At 42.2% G+C, this 25651-nt stretch overlaps 1 protein-coding gene across 5 annotated transcripts in view; it reads right to left on the bottom strand.

Moving 5' to 3' along the window:
• AHCTF1 (AT-hook containing transcription factor 1) overlaps positions 1 to 25651 on the bottom strand; it is a 78347-nt gene that overhangs the window by 37661 nt on the left and 15035 nt on the right. For 4 of the 5 annotated variants that reach the window (XM_042925897.1, XM_042925899.1, XM_042925900.1 and 1 more), the window contains 11 exons: positions 22157 to 22334; positions 17151 to 17358; positions 15175 to 15291; positions 10346 to 10430; positions 8641 to 8791; positions 7155 to 7287; positions 6887 to 7068; positions 6169 to 6230; positions 5162 to 5290; positions 1803 to 1893; positions 448 to 537 (listed from right to left, as the gene is read on the bottom strand). In XM_042925897.1, coding sequence (XP_042781831.1) covers positions 448 to 537; positions 1803 to 1893; positions 5162 to 5290; positions 6169 to 6230; positions 6887 to 7068; positions 7155 to 7287; positions 8641 to 8791; positions 10346 to 10430; positions 15175 to 15291; positions 17151 to 17358; positions 22157 to 22334 — 1426 coding nt within the window. The remainder of the gene's footprint in view (positions 1 to 447; positions 538 to 1802; positions 1894 to 5161; positions 5291 to 6168; positions 6231 to 6886; positions 7069 to 7154; positions 7288 to 8640; positions 8792 to 10345; positions 10431 to 15174; positions 15292 to 17150; positions 17359 to 22156; positions 22335 to 25651) is intronic. The other variant, XM_042925901.1, reaches the window with a different exon arrangement.

Below are 25651 nucleotides of genomic sequence, written 5' to 3'. Positions count from 1 at the left end.
CAAGCGTGTGACTCTTGATCTGGAGGTTGTGAGATTGAGCCCCACGTTGGGTGTGGAAATTAAAAATAAGAGCTTTTTTAATTTTCAAAACATTTTTGTTTTAGGGAGAGATAGTGCAAGTGGGGGAGGGGGCAGAGGAGACAGAGAGAGAATCCTAAGCAGGCTCCATGGTCAGCGTGGAGCCTGCCACGGGGCTCGAACCCACAACCCTGGGATCGTGACCTGAGCCGAAATCAAGAGTTGGAAGCTCAACTGACTGAGCCACCCAGGCGCCGCCCCCCCCCAAAAATCTTTAAAAATCAAACAAAAACAGTAATTGTCACCCCAATTTAAAAAGAAATACTTTTCTTCAGACAGTTCTTTAAAAAGTTCACAACTTCAAACTGATGAAAAGTTGTCAGGTACTTAACACATAAACCAAGGTTAATTTTTTAATGTAATACTTACACAGTCTGTCAAATTCCTCTTTTGTGAAAATCACTTTATTCCATGTCCATTCGAGCACAAAGCGCAGATTAGCAGCAGAATTTGGTTGTTCTTATTTGCAAATATCAACGGAAAAAATAAAGAATTATTAATTACAAACAAAGAATTAGTAACTTCAGTGGGAAAAGAGAGCAGCCACCCTGACCAAGCGAGCAAGGTTAAGTTCAACAGCAACAGAGACAAAGTGGCGCCACACCCTCATGAAACGGCAAGGAGAGCGTCAATTTACGGAGTGCTGCTGCGGAACATGTGAGCCTGAATCTAATCCTGGGGAACGATGAACAAATACACATTGGGAGGATGTCTACGAAATAACAGGCTTCTATTTTTTAAAGAAGTCAAAGTCTTTTCTTCAAAGATAAAGGCCTAGGAATTAATTATACAAGATAAAGAGAAAATAAAAAGACACAAAACCTAAACACAGAGTATATTCTGGATTCCCTACCCCTATAAATGCTACAAAGGACGTGACTGACATGACTGACAAGATCCCAGTAAGGTCTGGAGATCGGATAATCGCACGTATCAAGGTGTTCCTGATTTTTAGAAGTACAAAGTGGTTTGGTAATCAAAGTTCTTGTTTCTGGAAATAATACTGAAATGTTACTCACAAGTAAAGAAACATGATGTCCTCAACTTATTCTCAAATGATTCAGAACAAAAATAATGTGTATGTGGCGTATATGCTCGTAAAAAGGGGGATACATGCAACTGGGAAGAAATTTCCAGAGAATTTTGCTGAGTGAAAGAGTCAATCCCAAAGATTATGTACTATATAATTACATTTATGAACTTTTTTTAAAATGTTTATTTTTGAGAGAGAGAGTACACGAGTGGGGAGACAGAAGAGGGAGACACAGAATCCGAAGCAGGCTCCAGGCTCCGAGCTGTCCGCACAGAGCCCGATGCGGGGCTCGAACTCACAGACCGTGAGATCGTGACCTGAGCCAAAGTCAGACACTTCACCGACTGAGCCACCCAGGCGCCCCATGAACATTTTTGAAATGACAAAATTATGGAAGTAGAGAACAGATTGGTGGCTGCCAGGGGTTAGGGATGGGGATCGGGGGAGGCAGGCGAGGCTCTGAGAAGGGCAACGTGGGGGTCCCGACTGAGGCGCTGTACCAGAGGTCTCCCAGACCCTGCCGGGGGAAGGTGGTGCCGAAAGGGTACACGGGCCCTCTACATAATGTCTTAAAGCTACAATGTCATGTGCGATTATCTCAAAATAAAGCTTCACCCCTCCCCAAACTGAGTAATTAAAAAATTTTAAAATACAAAAGGAATTTTCTATTTGTTAAAAACCGAAATCTTACCTTCTGCTATCCACTTTTTGATACATCCAGTCAAAAGTCCCAGCGAACTCGTATGGATTGCTGCTGACAGTATAGCTTCTAACTGTTCTTCCTAAACCACACACGTTAAAAGAAGAGAAAGAAGAAATGAAGATAAAGGACCACTGACCGCAGACTCAGAGATAGCAAGTTCAATAATACAAACGGATAAAGGCTTAAAAACTCCTAACTCACTAGGTGGCTCTAAACAAAAAGCCAGACAAGAACACACAGCTGGTGACGTGAACTAACTACCATCCTCACCCACACCGGTGGCGGGGATGTAACACGGTAAAAGCCACTTTGGGAAACAGTCGTAAATACGGAGTCACCTCGCGACCCGGCAATTGCACACCCAAGAGAAATGAAGACGCACGCCCACACCAAAAGCGTACACGACACGGTACTCGTCATAGTCCCACACTGAAAACAAGCCAAATGCCCACCGACTAAAGAATGGATGGACAAAATGTGGCACAATCCTGTACAGACATCAAACAGGACGAAGTACTGGTGTCTGCTACCACACAGTGAACCTGAAATTCATACAAATGTGAAGTTTCTAGAATAAGTAAGTCTGCAAAGACAGAAAGCGGATCAACGGTTATCAAAGGCTGGGGGACGGAGGGCAAGGAAACAGTATGGGGGTTTTTGTGGAGGCGACAAAAATGTTCTAAAACCGAATGTGGGGCCGGGCGCACAATTCCAGGAATTTATTCAAAACCACTAAATTAGCCACTTTAAACAGGTGACGTAAAGTATAGGCGTTATGTCTTAATAAATCTGTTACTTAAAATATCGTAAGTCACGTTTAATATCAAAGAACTCGATGAATTTCATTCATCCGTTCTTTTAACAACGAATTGCATGAATAAACAGATGAGTTACACAGGAATACAGGGGGCTATGATATGATAAAGGTTCCCCCAAATGAAGAAAAGCACAATTCTAAAAGGAGACTCACTAAAGCATTTACGTTACAATCAGGGACAAAACAAAATGTCTGCTGGTACCATTATTTTCCCAGTCTGTGGAGGTTCTACCAAGTATGAGAAAATAAACAAGAGTGGGAAAAGAAATGGAGTCTAGATTTGCTGCCGACTGTGTACCTTGAAAATCTAAGAGATTCTAATTCAGTTAAGTAGTTATTAAGTGAAGACACAAAAGTCAATTGCATTTTTATGTACTAGCAACAACCATTTGGAAATGAATATAGGAAAAAGGTTCTACTCACAATGAGCAAAACTAGAGAACACTTATGGATGAAAACAGAAAGAAGTCCGTAGGAAAATAACCATAAACTCTTGCTCATAGATGTAAAACAAACCGTGGATAAATGGGAAGATGCACCATTTAGACTTGGATCTGATAAAGATGTCAATTCTCTCTAAATTTAGTATGCGAATATAATAAATTTCCAAAAAGAATTCCAATGGAGGTACTGGATAAAATCATCTTATAACTAATACAAAAAACTGCCTATGAATTGACCAAAAATTACAGAAAAAAAAAGGGCTGCATTAGCAAGTATTAAAGCAGTATATTAAAATGGCATAGAAATAAATGAAATGAATAGGACAAAATTAAAACCCAGAAACAAAACCCAGTACATGCAGACATAGGAAATCAAATAAATGTGGTATTTCAGTAGCATGCGAAAAGGACATTCTGTGTTCTGTTTCATAAGTGGTATAGGACAGCTAGACTAAACATCATCTGGGAAAAAAGAAAAAAATCCTATCTTTGTGATTTGATACACAAAGATGAATTAAAGCTTTAAATGTTAAAGAGACATTTTAAGTGTTAGGAAGATTTTTTTTTTGAGCCAGAGCTATAAAATACATTTGACCACAAAAATATTAATTTGTATGTAGCAAAAGACACTGTAAGACAATCGAGAAGAAAACAGCAGGAGAAATACCTGTAAAATTTCTGACAAAAAGGGTAAATGTGTATTTCATAAAGAATTTCTATAGACAGCACAGTAAAAAACGGTAAAACCTACAAATATGTAACTAATGATCAGCCAATAATATGAAATTGCATACACATCATGCAATTTGTATACTGCATGTATACTAAAGGATATGTAAAGAGATATACGAAGAAAAGGCTACAAGTTAAAAAGTCCTCATAACCATATACACAAACAGATGATGACCCAGACCATGACCCGGGTCTAGACGGAGGCGACTGCCAGCCCCCTGGAAACCTCCCTCTCCTCCTCCCTGATCAGAAGCAAGTCCCACCTCCCCCTACCATCTCCCACGGTGACCACTACCGCTCCCCTGCCTTCTGAAGGAATCATTTTCTTGCTTGTCTTTTTGTTTTACCTCTACGTATGCATCACTGAAGAATACAGTGTCATCTGGCCTGTTCTAGGAATGGTCAACAAAATGTCAATATTTATGTGCCTCTATACACTTTAGCCGATTTTCTAAATTAAAATTATTCACGTATTATTTATATAGTTGGGGAAAAAATACCCAAATGAGTTGGAATACCAGGTTTAAAATAATCATAGAAAACACTAAATGCTGTTTTGTCCACATGGCTGAATTATAGGTAATTTTTTCTCATGTCAAAGCTTTTTTTGTTTGTTTGTTTACTTTTGAGAGAAAGACAGGAGTGCAAGTGGGGGAGGGGCAGAGAGAGAGGCACACACACAGAATCTGAAGCAGGCTCCAGGCTCCGAGCTGTCAGCACAGAGCATGACACGGGGCTCGAACTCACAGACTGTGAGATCATGACCTGAGCTGAAGTCGGATGCTTAACCGACTGAGCCCCCCAGGCACCTCATCTCATGTCAAAGTTTTAAGATATTATTGCCTTAATTTGACAGTATATAACTAGAAAAAAAATAATCAGTATGAAGTTTCCTAAAGTAAAAGGGTTAAATGGAGCACTTAGAGCACCCAAGCCCTTGAGGATGACGAACAGCTCTCTGCTATCACCAAGCTGGAGCATTTGGCAGGGAAAGGCAGTTTCAATCCCTGACTCACCTGGGCTCACGCTCTTGCACCAGTGCTGTTCTCACAGGGGCCAGAAAATGGCCCCCAGTCTGTTTTAACAGCTTCCCCTCAGGACAAGCCTGAGGCCGCCATGGGGTGCCTCCTGTCCCGTGTCCTCCTATACAGCTAAGTGAACCCGAGGCCGAGTTACGGCTAATGAGTCCTGGGAGTATGTGACGTAAGCCACAGCCAAGACCACAGCTACTGATCATGCAGCGTGAGCGTTACATCACCTAACCTACCTTCGCAGAAATGATCTAGTAGACTTTTATTACAATAGAAGCTAATAATCTATGACCCAAAATAAACAAGAGTTAGAAATCACCTCACCTGAGTTAAGTTGGAAGGCTGAATATCAACAAGTCTTGGTGACAGAAGGCCAGCCATAAGACATCGATTATAACCATCAGGTATGAATTCACTGAGAGATGGTCCTGATTTCTTTAAAAAAGTCAAAGTCTGTAAAGATCGATTAATAAACGTCAAAAAATACACAACTTAATCAAATTTAAGAATAATTAATAAGCTAATCACCTTAGTTTACATTTAATATTCTGAATAAGACTAAAAGACGCTGAATGGAAATTGCAAAAGACTCCATTTTTACACTTCTGGCAAAGAACAGGGTTTATAAGGTTCTTGAGCTAAACCGATGCTTATTAGTCATAAATAATATTACTGATGAGGGCATTGTAGGTCAGTTTTTCTTTTTATGAAAGATAACCCTATTCCTTCCCTAAAGCTGACAGACTTGGTGACAGATCTAAATGAACACCCCCCCCCCCCCCGCCCAGGCCCCCTCACTGCCCCCGGCAGTTTGTTCCTCCTGATCTGATGTAAAAGGATCTAATATCAAGTATAAATACGGCATTCATGCACATCTAGCTGATTATCCATTTAAAAATCTGCCATTTTGTGTTTCCCCAGAAAAGTATTTTTCAACATCAGTCATCGCCCACTCTGCCAGGCACTGTCCTAGGTACCTTCTTTGCGTTACTTCATTTATTCATAAGCTTCCTGAGGAGAAAGAGGAGAATTAAGAGGATGGACAAAAAGGGATGTGGTTAAGGCACTGACCTACTTCGCTATTCTCCTTAAGGTTCAAGTGGCTGACATCCACACAAAGCTGCTAAAAACAACCCAACACCTCTTCTGGCACATTGCCAGAACAGGCTGTCGGTAACTAATGGCACTAGCTGCCAACATCACAAACCTAGCGGGACCTACCACTTGAGCTGAAACGACAGTCTGTACAATTAACACTAAATGCAGCTGACATCCACGACCGGACTTTAGCCCGATCAGACACACTCTGTCCAGTGTTAGTTGCCACCTACCTCCTTGTGAAAGCCATTACAAGTTATACGAACAATTCCTGAGTTTAATAAACAAGTGGCATCTAAAAAAAAAAGATGAAAAAATATCCGCTCACATATTAGATTTTTAGATGGCACTAATACAACAAAATTTATCCTAACAAGAGGCTGGTAGGCAAGGTTATCAAAATCATTGCATATAATAAATTTAAAAACGGGGCGCCCGGGTGGCTCAGTTGGTTAAGTGTCTGACTCTCGATTTCGGCTCCGGTCATGATCTCGCGGTCCGTGGGCCACGCTGGGCTCTTAGCAGCACGGAGCCTGCCTGGTATTCTCTCTCTCCCTCTCTCTGCCCCTCCCCTGACTGCATATGCATACTCTCACAAAATAAATAAACTTTAAAAAATAAATAAATAAAATAATTCTCCTATCCTGGCAAGATACCAAGCCGCACCGTAAGTAATAGTTATCTTTTCTAACAAATTCAAAATAGTGATACTTTCTTTATAAAACATCTAAGTATTAAATTTCTCATGTACGTATCAAATGAATTTCCTCAGCTGCCCATATATTAACTATCGGTAATGAGACATGAGCAGGTAATTACATACACGTGCATACCACACACTGTATATGTACCATATGTATATGCACACGCGTACTATACATATACGTATTTCACACCAACACGCAGACACGTGTGATTTTTCTTGAAAGGTCATGTTAAGGAAATACATACCAAAATTGTAAGTACTTGGGCTAAAAAACTGCTCAGGAGGCGGGAATGAGGGAGGCACTCCTCGACTCAAGCTTCTCTCGTGCACCAGCACATCCAAGATGTAGTGTGGGGAAGCCTTACTCACGACAGAATCCAGTGACCACAATGCAAAATAGGAGCAACTATGCAGATACTCTCCTGATCTACAAGAAAATTTTACAAAACCATTAAGTCACCGAGCGGCTACACATACAAATACGAGAAAGAGAAAAAGAGAGAGAAACCATACCTTAGCGAGTCTGGCATTTGCGCATGATACCAACGATTTATGTCAAAAAGCCCCAGGTACACAGAAGGCTTCCCTTGTCCATATACATTCACCTGCCAGGTAAAGACTGAAACACTGGTGTCAGGAGACAGCGCTGAAAGAAAAGCACGTAGTTTTAAAAAATGGAATAAATCATTGCAAAGTAAAATTACCCCGAATAAAATTTCAGCAACGTTTTCTCACAAATTAAGGAGTCTCAACTGCTATTTGATATACCAGAGCACACTTCTATCGTTCATTCTGTAAGGAGAGTGACATTCACTTGTATCTTAACTGTTTTCCTATTTCAAGAAGATCTTATTAAGAAGTACGCATCAGAAAAGTTCTATCCTGGCTTATTCTCGCTTAACGGTTTGTCAACTTTGATGCAGTGGAGGTAGAAAGCAGAAAATGACTTGGATGAGTATTGTCCCAACAACGGAACACAGTACCAGAGAATCTCAATAGCCATGACGGGCAGCCTAGGCGCTTGGCTTAATTCCTCAGAGGAATTCTAGCTGAGAAGGACTGAGCCAGCCGTACGGTAACGGGAGGAAAGACAAGGACTTGGATGGTGGCTGTGGGATGGAAAGTCAGAAACAAAGTGAGAGAAAACAACAGGAGAGAAAGAAGCAAACGTCTGAGACCCAACAAACAGGAAACAAAGCGGAAGAGGGGCGGGGACAGTGAGAAGAGGTGGAGAGCTCTGCTTGGGGCATTTGTAGCTCGATGTGATGACTGGACCCCCTACAGACGTGGAACAAGAAAAGAAGACACGCTCAGGACGGATGAAGTGCCCCTGAGGATGAACCCCAGTAAGACCGCCGACACAAATACGGCCCTAGTGCAATTCCCGGGACTGCACGAACCCCTCCCACGGTCCCAATCAATCCTCCCGACTGCCTGCTGCAGAACGTACAACTGTATTATTCCACTCACGGATGGGGAGAGGGAGGCTCAGAAATGTTACATAATTTGTCAAAGGTCACAACTAGTGACACAGCTGGGATCCGAATCCGCGCTGGATTCTAAACCCTCTGCAACCGTGACTGAGCAAGGCTTGTTTACCAGGAAGAAGGGAGGACACGAAAGGAAACAGAAAAATTAAAGGCATCCAAGGCAGGTCTCAAAAATACACAGAGGGAAGCATTATTCACAGCCTCTTCATTCTGGTCAAAACCAGAGGCCATTTTTGTCCATTTAGAGAGAGGTGGACGAAAATACAAGGCTCCTTCATTAAGGGTCTCCGAATCTACTCCATTCTTGAGTTCCGTACGGCAATGTGGAGAGTAAGAAACACCTAGGAGCTCAGACAGACCTAAATAAATTTCCATAATTAGTATCTCAATTTGTTAACTGCCAGGAGTATGAACTCTAAAAAGCAGTAACTGTCATAAATCTTACGTCAAGATAAATCTTAAAATCAGGCATTGCACATGATATATATCAAGAGCACTTTTTAACTGACCTTCACTCATACCTTCCTCTCTGTCGCCATGATATCGAAATTTCTCTATACTCTGGCAGCCCAACAGCTTGGTATTACTAGTCTGTCCCCTCAAAGGAAACATGCCACCCGTGAGGTCCAGTGTGTATCTCTCTTCACAGTACTCTAGCCCCTGAAAGATAAAACGTACGCAAATCTTAATAGAATTCTAGGCAAAAAGTCATCCAGAAGTTAAGAATTCTCCAAATCTGGGACGCCTGGGTGGTTCGGTCAGTTAAGCAGCCGACTCTTGGTTTGGCTCAGGTCATGCTCTCACGGTCCGTGAGTTCAAGCCCCACATCAGGCTCCGTGCTGACAGTACGGAGTCTGCTTGGGATTCTCTCTTTCTCCCTCTCTCTCTGCCCCTCCCACTCTTTCTCAGAATAAACTTTAAAAAATAAAAAATAAACGTTCTCCAAATTGAAACATTTTTCACACAATACGAAGGAAACACAAAAAGTTAAAGAATAAAGAGAACAAATCACTGAAAAGGGCTCTGAAATTTTATATAGCACACGACACACGAGGCTAAATTTAGTGTCTCGAAAATAGTCACCAACAAATCTAAAGCCGTTACCAAACGTGGGAACCCTGTACTTTGGGCTGCAGCGTAAACTGGACTAACCATCAGAGTTACACACAGACACGCCCCAGGCCGGCAAACGTGTTCCTGTGTTCTCAGTGCAATTCTCGCTCTAGAGCAGCTCTTCACTTTGTTTTTGCCCATCAATGTCTGTAAGAATCTAACAAAAGCTATGAGACTTTCTCCCCAGAAACATCCACTGATGACAAAAATGTCACACAGATTTCAGAGACTTCGTGGATTCTTTAAAGCCCGTCCACGTATCCTCAAACACGAGGTTAAGAAAGCCTGTTCCACAGAAAGGAACGCGAGGGTTGACCACACTGCCGTCAGCAGCACGGCCCTTCTTCCTCTAGAACTCAACTGGAAAAACGGTCATCTGAAAGTCCAATGCGTTTACCCGCGTTTACAATTGTTAAGTGGCAAGACCGTTTAAAAAAAAATTTGTTTTTAATTTTGGGGCGCCCGGGTGGCCGAGTCAGTTGAGCGTCCAACTTCAGGTCACGATCTCACGGTCTGAGTTCGAGCCCCGCATCGGGCTGGCTGCTACCAGCGCAGAGCCCACTTTGGATCCTCTGTCCCCCTCTCTCTCCACCCCCGTCCCCTCCTCACTTGCTCTCTCTCTCCAGAATAAACATTTAAAAAAAATTTTATTTATTTTTTTTAAGATTTTATTTTTAGGTAATCTCTACACCCAACGTGGGGCCTGAACTCACAACCCCGAGATCAAGAGTCGCGTGCTCCACTAATTGAGCCAGGCCGGCGCCCTGAGACCGTTTATAAAGTCACCTCATGGCTTACTGCTTTGGTATTAGTGCAACATGGGGGAGCTGTTTTTCTCTGGTACCAATCAGGTCACAGATGAGTCTTGTCTAATCTCATTTTAGGGGACAGCGATACCTGGGCAAGTTAAGAGTGCTACCCGGGTAAAACAGCTAGTCTTGTGATCCCTACTCTAACACTCTTTCTGTTATATTATGAATACATTATTCACTTGAATAGAAGAATAACTTTTCGATATGTTAATATCTTTAGACAAAGACTAAAAAAGGCAAAACGGTGACAAAGCGGTAATAACGAACCCGTATCCCCAGTACCATTTACCTCATACAAGATTTGTCCCGATGCCAAACACTTTCTATCACCAAAGGCCAGCTGAAGCAGGTGTAAACTCAAAACGTCCCCTTCACTGGAAGAAACAGAGATTAACTGAGAAGAAACGCTAAATATCACATTCATACATTAAGCATCTCTTACTGTCCAGTATGCAACGCTGCACGTGACAAAACTAAGGTCAATGTGAAGAACTTACTTTTACTTGGTCGTTTTCACAAAATGCAGTCCTCTGAAACAATAACTGATTTTTATTTTTATTAGAAAAAATTTTTTTAAATCTTTTATTTACTTTTGAGAGAGACAGAGCGTGAGCGGAGGAGGATAGAGTGAGTGGCGGAGAGCAGAGCAGAGAGAAGAGAGGGAGACACAGAATCCGAAGCAGGCTCCGGGCTCCGAGCAGTCAGCACAGAGCCCGACGTGGGGCTCGAACTCACGAACCGCGAGATCATGACCTGAGCCTAAGTGGGACGCTTAACTGACTGAACGACCCAGGCGCCCGATTTTTATTTTTAACTAATTCTAATTAGCTCAAACTGATGTGATTTGCAAACTTTAGGTGACCCCTTACGTGGCAGAGACTACAGCTGCTGGGTCAACATTCCCTCTGCCCTTCTTTCATAGGGAAGTGTTCGTTAGGCACATGGCTGCTTAAAATATGCCACATTTCCCAGCCTCCTTTGCAGCTGGGTGCAGAAGGCCCAAGTTCCAGGCAACAGATGTAAACAGAACTATCCCACGGCAACCACAGAAAGCCCTCGGCACGGGACAGCACGTCCTCTGCTCCTCCTTCCTGGTCTCTCCCTCCATCCTGGGAGGCTTCTGGCTGAAATGACGGGGTTGCCCTGTACCACAGCAGGAGGGCTACACGGTAAGGACATAAAGCAGATACCGAACCAGCTGTGCACTGCTCAAGTACAGCACGCGGTAAATGTTAAGAGCACAGACTTCCATACTGTCTGAATTTGAATTCTTCTTCTCTCGGGCCCATCTTTCTTAGAACGCCTACTTTACCTGGCTTCCAAGGATACCACACTGTCTTAATGGTCCCCACACTACACTACCCGTAGTCCTCTGCCGGCGGTTCTGCCCCCTGCTTCCCAACCTTCAATCATCTCTGAGCGCAGAAGGCTTCCCAGCTTCTTCTTTTCTCTAGCTAGTCTCACTCTGGGCTAGTGGTTCTCTACCTTGGTTGCTTATTATTAGAATCACCAGAGGAGTTTTGAAAAACTACTAATGCTTAGATAGACCCTACCACCAGAAAGAGATTTCATTGGTCTGGTACAGCCAGACCAAACTCAAATAGTCACATTATCCTGACCTCCATGGCCCTTTAGAGACCAATTCTACTTTTCTGACCTCGCCCGTGACGGCTCTGCGTTCTACCCTTTCCTGCTCTTGTTGCTTTTCCTTGTGACGTTTTTCTAAGGTCTTTGCAATCTTTCCTGCAGATCTTCCCATGGCTCTCCTCCCTCCCTGTCCCAACCCACTTCGTCCACATCTCCCTAACTACACAATCTGAAATAGCAGTTCCCTACATCACACACATTCTGTATTTCCTCTCCCAGCTTTATTTTTCTGTATTTAACATCACTACCTGAAATTATGTTAAATATGCGCACTCATATACTTACGAAATATACTCACTGAAATATAACATCTAGAAGAACAGAGATTTATTGGTTATGCATCGCTACATATCTCCAACTGTCACCAGCACATAGTAAATGCTCGATAATTATGTTGAATGAATAAACACGCAGACGTGAAACAAAGACAAATAACCTCGAAAAGACCAAATACTAAACAGGATAAACTGGATACAACCATCATTAAAGGGACACCGCACAGTTTTTCCATTCAATTTTCCATATTACAAAATTAACGTGGCTTTTATCATAATCGATGAGCTCTGTGGCAACAGCTAAGACCTACGCCCGTGTCATCCCATGGTGGCACAGTCACTCCACAGTGATTCTTCTCTTCCCTTTTTTACCCTGTTTAAGTAATCACTCTGGGGGCAAAAAGGAAGGACCATACCATCTGTCCTTCCGATTTAGACTTTCAATCTAAATTTGTATTATTTTCACCTACTTATAATACCAGTAAGATGTTGGTAAAGTCCATGACCAGGGGATGGAAGAAGAGCCTTTGTTAAATTAATCACACACCTTCGTAAAGTGAGAGAGTAGCCTAAGAATGGCTTAAAGCAGGATTCCTGACCTGAGGTCTGCGGGGAGACGACGAGCAGTCTGTGAGCTCCCATGAGTTGTAAACAAGATTATTTCTATCTGTTTATATGTGTATGTGAACAATACAGAAAAAAGACACACATGTACACACATATAAATGATACACGTATACGTACACAAATCACACACGTACAAACAACACCTCTACACACAGAGCGTATGTAATACTCATACACGCATAAACAAATGTAAATAATCCTGTTTACAACGGGAGCTCACAGACTGCTCTTTGCCTCCCCACAGACCTCAGGTCAGGAATCCTGCTTTAAGTCATATCACACACACATACGAATATATATCACAGCCTTCACCAGATTCTCAAAGAGGCCCACGACTGATTAAGTCAAAGACCAGAAGACCACAAAAATACCATTCTCAAAAATATCTCACATCAGTAATACTGACAAATGCAAAGTAAATCATGTAGGAACAAATAATCCAAATTACCAAATAAATTAACCCTGTCCTATTAAAGGAACAGACTACTAGACAGTGGTTTAAAAGTCACTAGAGAGTTATTCCCATGTGTTACTCAGTGTGCTGTGGGTAATCAAGGTAAGTAAATGCAGGGCATCACTCTAAGAGAAACAGAAAACAGTATATTCTGCCCACATTTTAAACTGTGATTCATTTGTGCTTCAAGTGCAAATGCAGTTGACCCTCCAACAACATGGGTTTGAACTGTGCAGATTGCACACAGATTGTTTTCAATCTGCACACAGATTGTTTTCAATAAATACAAAGGGAGATTTTTTGGAGATCTGTGACAATTTGAAAAAAACGTAGATGAACCACCCAGCATAGGTATACTGGAAAAATTAAGCCAAAAATTAGACACTGGTACCAGAATACAGTATGTAACACATATAACACACAAAATATGTGCTAATTGACTGTTGATATTATCAGTAAGGCTTCTGGTCAACAGTAAGCTATTAGTAGTGTAGTTCTGGGGGAGTCAAAAGTTATAGGTGGATTTTTGACGGTGGGGGTGGGGTGGGGGTGAGTAGAAGAGTCAACTATAGAGGTCTGAAAACTACGTCAAAAAAGGACTCAGGGAAGTGCATACAGTTCATGAGGATTTTACACAAGAAAATCAGGAGCAGAGAATATTCACACAGCTTCCTGATTATAAGAACAGAGTGGGCATCACCTACTGATAATACTACAAGAATCAAGAGTGGTATGGTAAAAAAGAACGCAGACTTATTCACCAAGTTCCAAAATAAGAGGAAAACACTCTAGACCTTAGTGTGGGAAATTTAGAAAAAGCAAAATAAAAAAATCCACATAAAGAATAATAAGTCAGGGTGCCTGGGTGCCTCAGTTGGTTAAGCATCCAACTTCAGCTTGGATCATGATCTCTTGGTCTGTGAATTCGAGCCCTGCGTTGGGCTCTGTACTGACAGCTCAGAGCCTGGAGCCTGCTTCGGATTCTGTGTCTCCCTCTCTCTCTGCCCCTCCCCACTCACTCATGCTCTCTCTTTCTCTCCCAAAAATGAATGTTAAAAAAATTTTTAAATAATAACCAAACTCATCCTAAGAGACAATCCTAGGAGGAAAAATAAATACAACGATCATTTAGATGACAGTCCCCTTGCATTCCCCATCCCCCAGAGCCCTGCTTGAACAGCCCAGAAGACTGTGAACCCATCAAACTGCTGCCGCCCCCACTGCACTCAGATGGATGGAAACACGGACCGGACCCCGTGAGGGAGAGCCCAATAGCGGTCTCTGTATTTTCATTTCACTATTTTTTCAGGATGGACAAATTACAAAAGTGGCAAATTAATTCTTCGTTTCCATCACTTACCACAGAGTAAGAAGGTAAGACAAAACCACGAAGTGGGGATGTCTAATACAAAAACCCCAAGAGACCCCAATTCAGGTACCTAGAGCCCAAGGTGGGATGGACTTGGGAGAAAGTACTGGGAACAACGGGTCACCACCGTCATGGGCTTTATCCCACAAGCTTGACTGTTTCATCGATCATCCAAGAAGGAATGAAACATCAAGGAAAAAGACGAGGAAATCAATACTTCTGTCACTCTAACCCTGGAAATGAGCAAGCTGAACGGATGGAATACAGCTGCAAGGTTTCTCGTGAGCTATACTTGGGACAAAGTTAGACCCTGTGACAGAGTGAAAACTAACCAAATGAATGCTAGGAGTACACTGGGCCAGGCAAACAGGAGGACCAGAGAACAGAGTCGGGGTCGATAAAAACGAGAGGCACACACAACAGAGAAAGATGGTGGGACGCGAGAACACGGGAGGCCGCAAACCCCGGTGTAAGGCAGCGAGGCCGTTGCCTACTCAGCGCACTGGCTCACTCCCGGGTACGGCAGGCAGACAGACGAGCACAGTGTCCTTACCGCCACCTCAGAACTCACTCAACCACCTGGAAACAATCCCTTCACCTTCAAGATCATTTCAACCACCACTTGCTAATCCACTGAACTATGTCGTTTGCACCGAACGGAGACAACGTACTACGAAACTTTCCAATAGAAATTAACTGCTGCCGCATCGCTGGCAAATGTTTTTAAAAACACGTCTCACGCTTACCTGTCCTGTGTAGACTGAACAGCCCACAGGTAACAGCAATTACGAGGGTCGTTCTCCGGCTCTTGAAAAGTAAGTGCGTACACGGGAACTCGTCCACCTTCCAACTGAGTGTAGTACCTACAACAGGCACAAAAAGTGGTCTGCGTCATACTGTTAACCGGTGGTTTCCTGAAGAAAGAATCAGGGGTCTTGGGACAATCTCGGGTTAGAGCAACTGCCGTTCATGCAATCGTCTCATCTTCAAAGATACACAGGGCGTACCAGGTCACGGCCGACCGTGGGCGCGGCGCTGGAAGGGCTAAAACCACTACAAGGGCACCTTCCAGCCCCGCGAGTGCCACCGTGTGCTGCTCCCCAGAGAGGCAGCCGTGGGCGCTGAAACCCCGACACAGCGTGTCACCTCGGCTGCTCGCCCCGGGCCAGTTTCCCCATCGCAACACCAGGGCGGCGAGAGCCCGAGGGGCTCCCGTAAAGCACCTAGAAATCAGCCCCGAGAGGCCGGCCGGCGCTGGGGAAGAGCCGGAGAGGCTGATTCTCCAGGCTCTCGGGAGCAATTCAAAGACAAGAGCTGGGAAAAGGTTCTCCGCGCAGAGAGCCAAGGTGGCCTTCCCGCGGGGGCCACCAGGCAACAGCACCACCGCCTCATCACGGGTACCTTGCAAAACCCAGACCAAAAGAAAGGGCTCTGAGGAGGTGCAAGGACGGAAGTTACTTCAAGAGCCTGTCATTCTCTGATATTATCAAAGAACGCAACAGTGAGCAAAGGGCCTGGTTTGAGATGAGAGAACCTCGTTAGTTTCCTCCTCTCTTTTCTCGTCCGCTTCAAACGTGGCATAGGGCATACACTGATTACCAAGAAGAGCCCGGTAGGTACCAATTTCTTGGTGAGAATAACGGAACAGAAAGTTTGGAAGAGTGACTACTGTTGACTTTTTGGCAAGATAAATTACTCAAGAAAAGATTCCAATAGGCCTTGAAAAAAAAAGAAAAAATACCAAATTAACAACTTGGGAGAAAAATGGGCATCCACTTAACTCTCTATACAGACTAGAAGTCTGTAATGCCTATTTGCTACCTTCCTCAGTAAAGGGCTACTTCCCTCAAAAAAGGGTCAATTCCACAGCATTTTAAGGACTTTTTATGAATTTTTTTTTTTTTTAAATAATCTCCACACCCAACGTGGGGCTCAAACTCACAACCTCAAGATTAAGAGCTGCACGCCCTACTGCCTGAGCCAGCCACGTGCCTTCAACAATCTGAACGCCAAAAATACCAATTTAAAAAGTATCGATACAACTGAGGGAAATTTAAACAGGATAAAAATTTCAAAACATGGTATCTTTTAACGTTGATTTTAAAAAAGTCTCTGTTGGGGCGCCTGGGTGCTCAGTCGGTTTAGCGGCCGACTTCGGCTCAGGTCATGATCTCGCGGTCCCTGAGTTCGAGCCCCGCATCGGGCTCTGTGCTGACAGCTCGGAGCCTGGAGCCTGTTTCGGATTCTGTGTCTCCTTCTCTCTCTGACCCTCCCCCATTCATGCTCTGTCTCTCTCTGTCCCAAAAATAAATAAACTTAAAAAAAAAAAAAATTAAAAAAAAAAAAAAACAAAACTCTGTTTTTCTGTCAACCAAGAACTTCTACCATTAGCTTTACACGTGTGGTTATAAGGAAAGTACTCTGGACAGAATTCACACCCCGTAAATATATCGTTTACCTTTACAGAGTGGTGTTTTACTAGCAAATGGCACACAATAACTGAAATGTCTTTTAAATATACACCAAAAGACTCGACCTAAATTCACGTGCTAAATCATCCCTTTATATCAAGCTGTGATTTCATGCAGTAAGAAATTATTCACACTCAACTGGTCACCTATCCTTTTTCTCTTTACGCTAATTTTAAAATAGTAATACCTGAGTACAAGCTATATTCAGAAAGCAGCTACCAATGAACAAACGAGAAAAAAGTTGTACTTACTCTCTTTTCATGCTTTTCATATTCCACAGAGCTAGATAGCCATCGGAAAAGCCCACGGCCAGCTGGTTAGTCCTGCCGATGTAACAGAGCGCCGACGCAGCTGTCCCGGACGGGCTTGCGAGCTGGAGGCCCAGATGGCGCCCTGCCCGCATCACGGTCTCTCTGATGTGCGGCACCTCAGCTGGGATGCCGGTGACGACTTCAAGGTCTGGAGACACAAAGGGAGTAAGATTAACAAATCGTAAAGAGCACAAAAGCGAACGGGTCACCTGCTAGGCAAGCTTCAGCTGAAGACCACTGTGGTCAATTACGACAAGATCCATGATGACAAAGCAGGCTGAACTATACGACGGCCACCTGTATCTGTTCAAACGCTACGATTTTCAAAATACATTTAGTTGTGTAATTTTTTTAAAAAATCTCATGGTACGTTTTCAAATATTCTCAAAAGTATGCTCTTCTTTTTAAAGTATTAAACGATTTCCTTACTAATCAGAAACAAAGCTGATGGTTTCTTTATTTAAATTTAGAACTAAGAACCTAAATATTCCCTTTGGAGCAGTGGCCGGTTCCAGGTCTGGGGCAGGAAATACGTAAGATGAGCCTAGTTCATCTCGTGCCGGAAACAGAGGAAGCTATCATAGTCTAAAGGGGATTTGTCAGACTAAATGAAGGGGTTTTCATTAGTAAAAAATAACATTTTGAACATCAAAAAAAACAATGAAAATGAATGAACGAAACACATTAAGTAAACACACACTCATAAAACTTCATGAGTTCCTATCCTGCTCACCTACAAAAGACCTTACTATAAACCATTTTAAGTCCCTGAGTACCAGCTCCTTACTCTGAAAATTAGTACTTAAAGAAATAGTAAGCATTTATCCTGCCTTTTCTGTACAAACTGTATTTCAGGGTAAACAAACAGCCCTGGTTAATGAGAAACTTCTTCCTTAGATTAACAGAATTTCAAAATCATCATTTTTGTATCCCCTAATGAATGAAGAGATTGAGGTAACAATCTCCATGGATGAGGGCTGTCTGGGTGGCTCAGTCAGCTGAGTGTCCGACTTCGGCTCGGGTCATGATCTCGCAGTCCTGTGAGTTCGAGTCCCACGTCAAGCTCTGTGCTGAAAGCTCAGAGCCTGGAGCCTGCTTCAGTTTCTGTGTCTCCTTGTCTCTTTCTGCCCCTCCCCAGCTTGCACTCTGTTTCTCTCTCAAAAATAAACATTAAGAAATTAAAACAAAACAAAACACGCTCTATAAATGGATGAAACAATGAATTTAAGTAGGGTTTTCAACACTGGCTCTACTGACGCTCGGGATCAGATCAGTCTTTGCTGAGGAACGGTCCTATGCGCTGTGGGATGGTAAACTGCATCCCGGGCCTCTACCTGATGTCACTAACACCATCTCCCTCCAGGAGCAACAACCAAAAATGTCCTGAGACATCATCAAAGATCCCCTAAAGGGCAAACGTCACCCCTGGTTGAGAATCACCGGTACAAAGGTTGAGGGGAAACTCTACCAAGGAGAATCATGCGGTCATCCCCTGGACCTACTGATCACTAAAGGTGAAACGAGACACGACGTGCCTCCTGACGGGACACAGTATGAAACACCCAGCACTTCTGAGGTATCCCTGCCAGATGTCACATCTCACTCTAGTCAGAACTAACTTACGTTTGCAGAAAATGCAAAATGTAAATGACACCACGTGTAAACACTCCGATAATTCAAAAATGTAGGGCATCCTACCAGATTAACTTCTTCAGCAAGGCAGTGGTACTACAAATAGAAAAGGAGAGGCAAGAGGGAGGACCACTCTATGTTCAAGGAGATACGAGACGTAACTCACATGTGATGCATGGACCTTGTTTAGATCCAGACTCAAACAATACAAATGCAAAAAGTTGCCCTAGAGGCCATCATAGCAATCTGACTTACGGATTAGTTACTAGACTACACCAAGGAGTTATTATTAATGTAGTCTGGACTGGTAATGGCATTGTGACTATATAGTGAAACAGCCATTATCTGCTTTAAATTAATTCAGAAGCAAAGGTAGGGGAGAAGGAAAAGAAAAAAAAAGACACTCATGGTAAGTTCTGAAATCAAACTTGAATTTAGGTTGACGGACGTGGAAATTCTTATATTCTTCTATCTACCAGAAGATGTCTGAAATCTTTCATAAAAAGGAAAAATACTCAGGCCCATGTAGTGATATAACCCTTGTGCAAGGGCAGATTCCCTCAATGCTGTTGTTATGAAGAGGGGAAAAATCACGTATTGTACTTGAACGATTACCCTCCTGATCCCTTCCACTTCTGATTATTTTTCCAAAGAGCAAGTGACTAAATTTTGCCAAAATAAATAGCTCATACAATGGAATAATGTAAACTTACTCTTACTCAAGAGAGTAAGATAGACTCTACTGTACTGATGTGGAAAGATGTACAATACCATTAAGGTTGAAAATATTATAAAACAGTATTTATAGTATAATAAACATCAGGAATTTCATTTTCTATGTTACGTGTATACAATGAAGTCCAAATAGTTATAATCATAACTATTTATCTTTTATAAGCAAAAAAACCAATTTTGCATTAAACCCCAATTTTTTATTCAATGGCTTTATAATTCTTGTAACTGAGAAATGATTCCGATCTCTGATCACGATCCAAAGAATTCCATTATAAAAACTATCCTTGCCCTGAATTCCACTACTGGTTGTGGACTTCTGAAATAAAGGATGTTCTAACTTTACTATTTTGGTCTGAAGAGAGCTTTAATTATGAATACAATCATATTGATTAGCCTCACATCTAGAAGGATGTTATCTACAAAACTCTGAAACAAAACCCCATCAAGACCATTTAACTTCTCTACCAATTTTCTGTAAAGAGCAGTTTAAGCATTTCTAATATTCTATAAATTCACTTTCAGTTACTATGATTTCTGCGAGTCAATTCTTTTCATTAACTTTACCCAGTTTATCAGATCTTTGTACATATCAAAATTACAGATACAGTTTTTATCATTGTGAGGTTTTTAAATTTTTTAATGTTTATTTATTTTTGAGAGAGAGAGACAGAGTGCAAGCAGGGTAGGGGCAGAGAGAGAGAGAGAGAGAGAGAGAGAGAGAGAGAGAATGAATCTGAAGCAGGCTCCAAGCTCTGAGCTGTCAGCACAGAGCCCGATGTGGGGCTTGAACTCATGAACCATGAGATCATGACCTGAGCTGAAGTTGGATGCTTAACCAACCGAGCCACCCAGGCACCCCCAGGGTTATTTTTTTTAAGTGTACATGTAGCCATTATTTCTGCCAAATCAAGTATTTTTAAGTCATACTACATAAATTGGTAAAATTTAAAATGTTCAGAAATCTGATTTGGCTTTTAAATTTCTGGTTAAATATAATTTTTACTACTTGCAGTTACAATCAGTTTTACTACACACTGACAATTTTTATTAGTTATGCTCATTATAAATTGGGATAAAACAATGATCGTTTGTAGTAGTAAGTCCTTTTAAAGAAGATTAGACCTCGGGGCACCTGGGTGGCTGAGTTGGTTAAGCATCTGACTTCGGCTCAGGTCATGATCTCGCGGCTTGTGGGTTTGAGCCTTGCATTGGGCGCTGTGCTGACAGCTCAGAGCCTGGAGCCTGCTTTGGATTCTATGTCCTTCACTCACTCTGCCCCTCACTGCCTCATACTCTGTCTCTCTCTCTCAGAAAAATAAATAAAACATTAAAAAAAGTTAAAAAAAAAAAATGATCGTTTGTATCTTTCTTAGCTGATCCATAGATAGAGATCTGCCCTAATACAGGTCTGCTTTAAAAATCAAGAATGTTCTCAAGATTAAATGGTCCTTTCATGAAACTTTATAATACATACATTTTTAAAAGGCTTTTAGATTAGCTCTCCTCCCTGCATAAACCAATCTTATAAAAGCCCCAGAAAAAGACAAAGAGGGGTGCCTGGGTGGCTCGGTCGGTCAAGCGTCCAACTTCGGCTCAGGTCATGATCTCACAGTTTGTGGGTTCGAGCCCCGCATCAGGCTCTCTGCTCTCATCCCAGAGCCTGGTGCCTGCTTTGGATTCTGTGTGTGTCTCTCTCTCTGCCCCTTCCCCACTCATGCTTTGTCTCTCTTCCTCTCTCAAAAATAAATAAACATTAAAAAAATAAAAAAATAAAAAAACTGAAAGCACTTGATAAAGAAGAGATTTATAAAAGAAAAACATTAGTATTAAAGGAGAAAAATTGTCTCTCCTCACTTTTTAAAAATCTGAGTAGCATTAATTCTATTTTAGGATGTCATTCTGTGAAAGAAAACCTTCAATTACCGTGTTATTTCCTATTATATCGCTTTATTTCTGCCTTGGTCTTACCGCAGACACGTAATCAGTGTGCCAAAAACAGTGTGCTAGATCCGACACACTGGATAATTTTATACTGTCTGATAACAATCAAGATTCTATACCTTCAGCCCTCCTCCTGGCGTATACGTAATAACACCTATTGTTCAAGTGTGTATCTAAAGCAAATCTGGACCTCAATCTCTTTCAAGACCTACTTTAGTACCTCACCAATAAACAGAGTAACTCACGCAAAAGTCTCCACAGTGCCCCAAAACACTAATACAATAGGTCCAAGCCATGAAAGAAACAAAGGTACACAGAAGCTTCTATATAAATATTTTTCACTGTTTAAGAAAAACCGGTCCGTGAGGGGTGCCTGGGTCCGAAGCTTCCGACTTCGGCTCAGGTCCTGATCTCGCGGTTCGTGGGTTCGAGCCCTGCGTCGGGTCCTGTGCTGACAGCTCGGAGCCTGGAGCCTGCCTTGTATTCTGTGTCTCCTTCTCTCTCTGCACCTCCCCCGCTGGCACTCTGTCCCTCTCTCTCTCAAAAGTAAATAAACATTAAAAACAAAAAAGAAAAAGGAAAACCGGTCCGTTGCATCAGAATATGCAGGCGCTCAGTCCGAGGTTCCAAATAATTACCTGACGCATCCACTTCATTCTGGCCGCACGAGTCATCCAAACACAAGTCAATGAGGAGGACCCGTCCGACGTCCGTCACCACAGCCGCCACACCGAAGAGCCACCGCAGGCCAGGGTGCAAATGCTGAGTGCTCGCGCTGGCTCCACCGTGGTTAATAACAGGCTCGATGGCAGTTACCTTGGAAGCAGAAAGTGAAAAAATACAATGAAACAACAGAAAAATCTGGAGGTTGGAGCAGGTTACTAGCTATAATAGATTTAAACATTTTCTAACAGAGAATTATAAATTTGTATTTGACTTGTGGATCTGAGTAACATAATGAAAACTCCAGGTACAATAGAAATGACACCATCATTTCACCATATAAAATGTACAGCTGGAATAATAGTCGACGTTTATGAAAACTTACACGCCAGGCCTTGTACTAACTGGTTCACGTAACACTCATGGTAACCCTGGATATTGGATGCTGCATAATTGTACCTGTTAAAGATGAAGCACCCTGAAGCCTAGAAAGTTTAACTTGGGTTATTTAAACTCCAACCTAGATTTTTCTCTTTAAAACTGTCAACCAGCTACTCCTTCATCATATAGCCTGTTCTCCTGAGGAAGAGTAAAAAGAAATCTTGATCAAGAAAAATTTACGGGTTTACTCTTTAAAAATAAAAGTCCTGTTTATGCCTTAAAGCCTGAAGAGGTCTAACCTTTATTTTTATTTATTTTTTTAAACATTTTTTAATGTTTATTTATTCTTGAGAGAGACAGAAGAGATAGAACGTGAGCAGGGGAGGGACAGAGTGAGAGAGGGACACAGAATCTGAAGCAGACTCCAGACTCTGAGCGAGCAGGGCTCGAACGCACGAACCGTGAGATCATGACCTGAGCCGAAGTCAGACACTCGACTGACTGAGCCGCCCAGGTGCCCCTCATGGTCAAATTTTAAATGTCTGTACCTAATAGTCTGTATTTTATTTGCTAGTTCACTTCCTTTCAGTTTCCTATTAATTCACAAAAATTGGGTATGACATATGAAAACTGAGTACTTAGTGATTTCTATTGTAACGCTGATGAATGTCCTAGAAAGAAAAGAGGAAATTTACTATCAATGGGTTATGCATTCATGTCAGAGTGAAAAGTTTGTTTCAGGCTGTAACTTATTATTACAGAAAAAGCCTGGCTGTCTATAGCTCATTGGTATACAGAACATTCTACAGAGTTTCTAACTCTGAAAGCTGTGATTTCACGGATTGTCTTTCTCGTCTAACTTCTGGTAATAATGTCGACAAATACTAAAGCCCAGTCTCTTCAATCCTCTCAGAATGGTCAAGAAATCCAACTCAGTTTGCGTTCCTCATACAAATACCATGTGAATTAACTGATAATGGTACCTTAATTAATTTTAAAATGAGACACTTAAAAGCAAACAAATTTAAGAGGGGATACTGTGCCCTGGCCCCAAATCAACTAGTTGACCAAATGCTTCTGAAGGTATCTATCACTCCCCTCCCAATCTTTCCCTTCTGTATTCCCTCTTCTATGGGACACCAAGCATCCACGCAAGGGAGCCACCAGGAACCTACCCACTGCTTGTTCCTTCTCAAGTGCTCTCATCCAAGTGATCGGCAGGGCCGGTCCGTGTTACCTCCTGAGTGTACTCTACTTCTGTGCCGTCCTCTCCACGTCCACGGTCATTTCCCTGTCCGGTTCCTTATCATCAGCTACCTGAACTACTCCGATCCAACGAGCTTTTGATACTAGAGTTCTGCTTTGCACTTAAAATGACTTCACCAAAGACTTCAGGTGGAGGTCACTAACTGCAACACGTCCATTCACTCTCTCAACCCTCACCATTCCTAGACCCCACCTCCTCTGTCCCCTCCCGCAGCCATTCTAAATAAGCCCAGTTCCTAAATGTTCCACATACTAGGACTTTTTACATGCTGGTCTCTTTGTCTAAAATGTCCAACCTCTATAAGCAGAAATCATCCAGGTGTTTCCATGTTCCGTGTGCTTGAGTTTATCAAATAAAATACTTACTGGATTTAGGCTGTAATCTTATTACCTGTCTTTTCCCACTAGATGACTAGCTTTTTCAACAGCATAGACCAAGTTCTATTTATCTCCAAAATTTAGGACACAGCTTGACTGACAGTAAGCACTCAATAAACTGCTAAATTAATTCTGACTTTAAAATCAACACTGGCAAGTAAGTACATTTAAGATACCAGGCTATGACCACTTCAGACCCCAACACTGCCCACTGCATCAGTTTCCTCAAACTGTGAAAACATAGTATTTTGACATTTACCTCCCTTTTAACTTTAAAAATTCTATTCTAGGGGCGCCTGGGTCATTCAGTTAAGGGACTGACTTTGGCTCAGGTCACGATCTCCCTGTCTGTGAGTTCGAGCCCCGCCTCGGGCTGTGTTGACAGCTCGGAGCCTGGAGCCTGCTTTGGAGTCTGTGTCTCCCTCTCTCTGCCCCTCCCCTGCTCACATTCTGTCAAAAATGAATAAATGTTAAAAAAAAATGTATTTTTCTTTTTCTTTTAGTATTTATTCTTGAGACAGAGAAACAGACAGTGCGAGAGTACGTAAGCAAGGGAGGGGCAGAGAGAGAGAGAGAGAGGGAGACCCAGAATCCGAAGCAGGCTCCAGGCTCCGAGCTGTCAGCACAGAGCCCGAGGCAGGGCTCGAACTCACGAATCGCGAGATCATGAACTGAGCCGAAGTCGGACGCTTAACCGACTGGGCCACCCAGGTGCCCCCCAAAATTTTTTTAAATGAATCCATTATTTAAATATCATTTGACTCTTAAAAAAGCAACAACAAACATTCAACTCTTAAACAACAGTAAAGACATATTTCCCTCACTGCTCCAAGGCTACAGTCTCAAATTAAAAAGAAAAAACAAACCGAAAAAACACTATAGTAATGAATATTTTAATATAAACTTCCAGTGTCCTCGTAAAACACAAGTGAAGACGACAAGACACAGATGACCCTCTTCATACAAAAGAGCATCAGAACAACTAGGTCATCCCTATTTTCACCTTGCAATTTTCTAACCAAGTATAAAAAGTTCTATTTGTTACTTGTTATCAAAAAGAACTTAACGTTCTTTCTTAAATTTTTTTTTTGTAGAGAAATTTAATTTTTATTATTGATAAAAAAGTAAATGAATGACATATATTGAGTAGTCAGGGAAAATTTAAAAGAATACCTCAAATGTTGGAAATTATATTATTATCAATTTTTGTATTATTGCATGAAGTAATTGCATAAATTACTGAATGGCTCCATGATAATCTAGACATCTAGTCCACAGCATTATTAAATTTTTTTTTTAATATTTATTTATTTTTGAGAGAGAGGCAGAACGTGAGCAGGAGAAGGGCAGAGCGAGGGAGACAGAATCCGAAGCAGGCTTCACGCTCTGAGCTGTCAGCACAGAGCCCGACGTGGGGCTCGAACCCACGAACCGTGAGATCATGA

This window comes from Panthera leo, chromosome F3, assembly GCF_018350215.1.
Source record: "Panthera leo isolate Ple1 chromosome F3, P.leo_Ple1_pat1.1, whole genome shotgun sequence".
In the NCBI taxonomy this organism is placed as follows: Eukaryota; Metazoa; Chordata; class Mammalia; order Carnivora; family Felidae; genus Panthera; species Panthera leo.
Note: the sequence above shows the minus strand (reverse complement) of the source record. Positions and strands in the feature narration are given on the sequence as shown.